The sequence below is a fragment of the Pteropus vampyrus genome, unplaced genomic scaffold (genome assembly GCF_000151845.1).
Source record: "Pteropus vampyrus isolate Shadow unplaced genomic scaffold, Pvam_2.0 Scaffold33, whole genome shotgun sequence".
NCBI classification, from domain to species: domain Eukaryota; kingdom Metazoa; phylum Chordata; class Mammalia; order Chiroptera; family Pteropodidae; genus Pteropus; species Pteropus vampyrus.
In genome coordinates this window covers 3,307,561-3,310,428 of record NW_011888814.1, presented here as the reverse complement: position 1 = coordinate 3,310,428, position 2,868 = coordinate 3,307,561, and the positions used below count along the sequence as shown (strand labels likewise).

General features: G+C 36.2%; 1 protein-coding gene across 1 annotated transcript in view; it reads right to left on the bottom strand.

The window, feature by feature from the left end:
* Window positions 1-2,868, bottom strand: part of PTPRZ1 (protein tyrosine phosphatase, receptor type Z1) — a 116,490-nt gene that overhangs the window by 46,067 nt on the left and 67,555 nt on the right. Inside the window, exons 8-9 of the mRNA XM_023528945.1 lie at window positions 2,201-2,358; window positions 1,896-2,046 (exon numbers count right to left, since the gene is read on the bottom strand). Coding sequence (XP_023384713.1) covers window positions 1,896-2,046; window positions 2,201-2,358 — 309 coding nt within the window. The remainder of the gene's footprint in view (window positions 1-1,895; window positions 2,047-2,200; window positions 2,359-2,868) is intronic.

Below are 2,868 nucleotides of genomic sequence, written 5' to 3'. Positions count from 1 at the left end.
GGGTTTACACATTAAATGGTGCAAGAGGCAGCCACTAAGTATAACCTGCTATATTTGTATTATATGGAAATAGATTCTTTCAGTCATTTGGTGAATATTTAGTGAATGAGAACTTCATTTTAGCTCAGCAATAGAGGTGAAGCAGCAAAAAACTTAGTTACTTCAGTCATGGGGCTCAGCGTCAGGTGGGGAGACAAATAGACAATTATCATTTGATAACAACTGCTATGAAGTTTGGATGCACAGAACATTAGGAGCACCCCAGCACATCACACAATGCCAAATGAGCATTATTTATCTCATACTCTATGGGTACAGGGCCTAGATGAGTGCGCAGTTCTGCGCCTGGACCAGAGCCAGACTTGGTGGGGATGGAGGTAGAGTGGGAGCTGGCACCCCAGTGGATGCAATGGTCTACTTGAGTCTTGAAGAATAAGGAGGAGATAAGCAAGTGAAGACAGCAGAGAAGAACATGCCACAGCGAGGAAACAGCACATTGAAATGCAAACTGGGAGAATGCGGTTGGCCCTCTTCAGGGGACCTGACAGAGTTCAGTACGAGACAAGTAAGTTAGTTGGGGAGGAGTAAGCTCTAAGACTAGTAAGTACTAGACAGGATCTATCAGGCTAAGACAAATGCTTTGGAAATGTTTCAATAAAATATAAATGACAAGAAAGAATCATATTTATTTAATCCGTTATTTGATCATTTGTAATTTAGAAAAAGAGATGGTTAAATCCAGTTTCTTTTTTCTAATCAATTGCCTATTATTTATTAGACAGGATGTTATAGTATTTAGTACTGCCGGGAGAAATATAATTAAATTTCCTCACTTTGGGGGCAATTTAATTTGAAACTTAACATCAAATTAAATGCAGCTATTCATCACAGCTGTCTTGTGCTGTTTTTTTTTTTTTTTGCTGCTGTTGTTAAAGAATGAACAATTTTCATGAATATCACATTAAAACAATAAAAACATGCTGTCTTAATGTTTAATCTTCAAAAAGAGATGATGTTAAATTGATATTATACATGGCCAAAAATCCATTGCAGGGCTGAGATCAAAGAAGATCATGTACTTGGAAAGGTTTTAAGTCCCCAAATCAAAGGCCACTTCAACTATTTCCTTCATGAACCAGTAAAAAAGAAAAGGACAAATCAGTAGATGTAACTGATTGTGTCCTTTGGGCACTTTCAAAGGCTTCTGACAGCTGTGTCAGCTTCAGAGACACAGAAGGTGCTGCAGAGATGTTCCCCCTGCATCCTCTCCATTGCCGGCTAAGGACAAATTTCTTTGCCCCCAAAGAAGGCAACTGAAAAAGAGACTTACTTTTTATTCCTTAATAATTTAGTACATTTGCTTACAATCCCTACTAGGCACTAGCTCTTCTCTGGGAGCTGCCAATACAAACGTGAACACTTTATAACTCAAATCACATGTCAAGACTCAGCTTGAATGTGGTTCTCTCACTGAGGTTCCTTGATCACCCCAACCAGATATGATCTCCCTGAGCTCTGAACACCTCAGTCCGTTATTCATTTCTTTGTATAGCTCGCAGCACAAGCAAATGTCAAAAGTGAATTTGGAGGTGTGTATGTGGCTTTGCCATCTATTACTGCGTATTTCAGAAAAATCACTTTTCTTACTGAATCTCAGTGTTTCTCATCTGCAAAGATGGGGTTATTCATGTGGGAAGAACGGATTTTTTTAATTGCCATTTTTTGACTGTGGTAACTAAGATTCAGAGAAGCTAACTAGTTTATCTAAAGCTACAAAGCTAATAATCAAAATATTTCTAACAATCTATGTCTTGCATGTTTTCTATTATATTCCAATGATCTCCTTCAACACTGAATCTGGGAGGGTTGTAGAAAAATTCTATTTTAATACATACCTGCTTCATGAATCTCTTCTTTTCCAGTATATGAGGAAAACACCTGCCTGGAAAACTTGTACTGTTGGTCTCGAAAATTATTTTGTAAGTAGTCCATCAGCATGACGTAACCAGACTGTTGTATTGTAAGAACATCACAAAAAACAGCCAACTGAAAAGAAGATAATTTAACATATAACATATCTACTTCCAAGGCCATCAATTAATGCTTTAATTAAAAACAGATATCCCGTAGTAAAATTTAGAAAAATCGTTCTTTTTAGATTTCTTCAAATTACTTCATTGTTTTGAATTTCCAAAATTACCTGGCTTTCAGAGATGCTCACTGTATCTTTAAAAACAATCCAGTCAACAGTGTCCGTACAGGGAGGAGACGTCAGTGAGCCATTGTAAGTGTAATACTTGTCAGTTGAGTTTGGCAGGAGGTTCAGCAATATGAACGGATCTAACGCAGCCTGTTTCCCTACAAGATAATAACACACATCTCAGCAGAATCCCAACTCTGGAACTTAGCTGTTTGAATCTATGAAACAGAGATAGGTGTTTGTTATGCATTTAATCAGACCTGAAATTTCAAGAATGCTTTAGATACATTTAAAAAATGACAAAACTGGCATACTCCAAATTTTCTTATATATGTCACTATGTAGTGATAGATGCTTCATCATTACACAAGCAAGATGCTAGAGAGATTATTTTATACACAAAAGATATTCAGAAATCATATGACCACTTCAATAAATACAGGAAAATAATTTGATAAGATTCAATATCAGTTCGTGGAAAACAAAAAATCTTATTCTGATGATTATCTTCAAAAGTCCATAAATAAACATCATATTTAGAAATGACTTATTGAAAACTTTTACCCTAGAGATCAAGAATGAGACAAAGATGTCCTGCTATCACCATTTCTATTTAACATTAACTGGAAGACTGAGCCAGTGCAATAAAGTAAGAAAAAGAAAAAAAA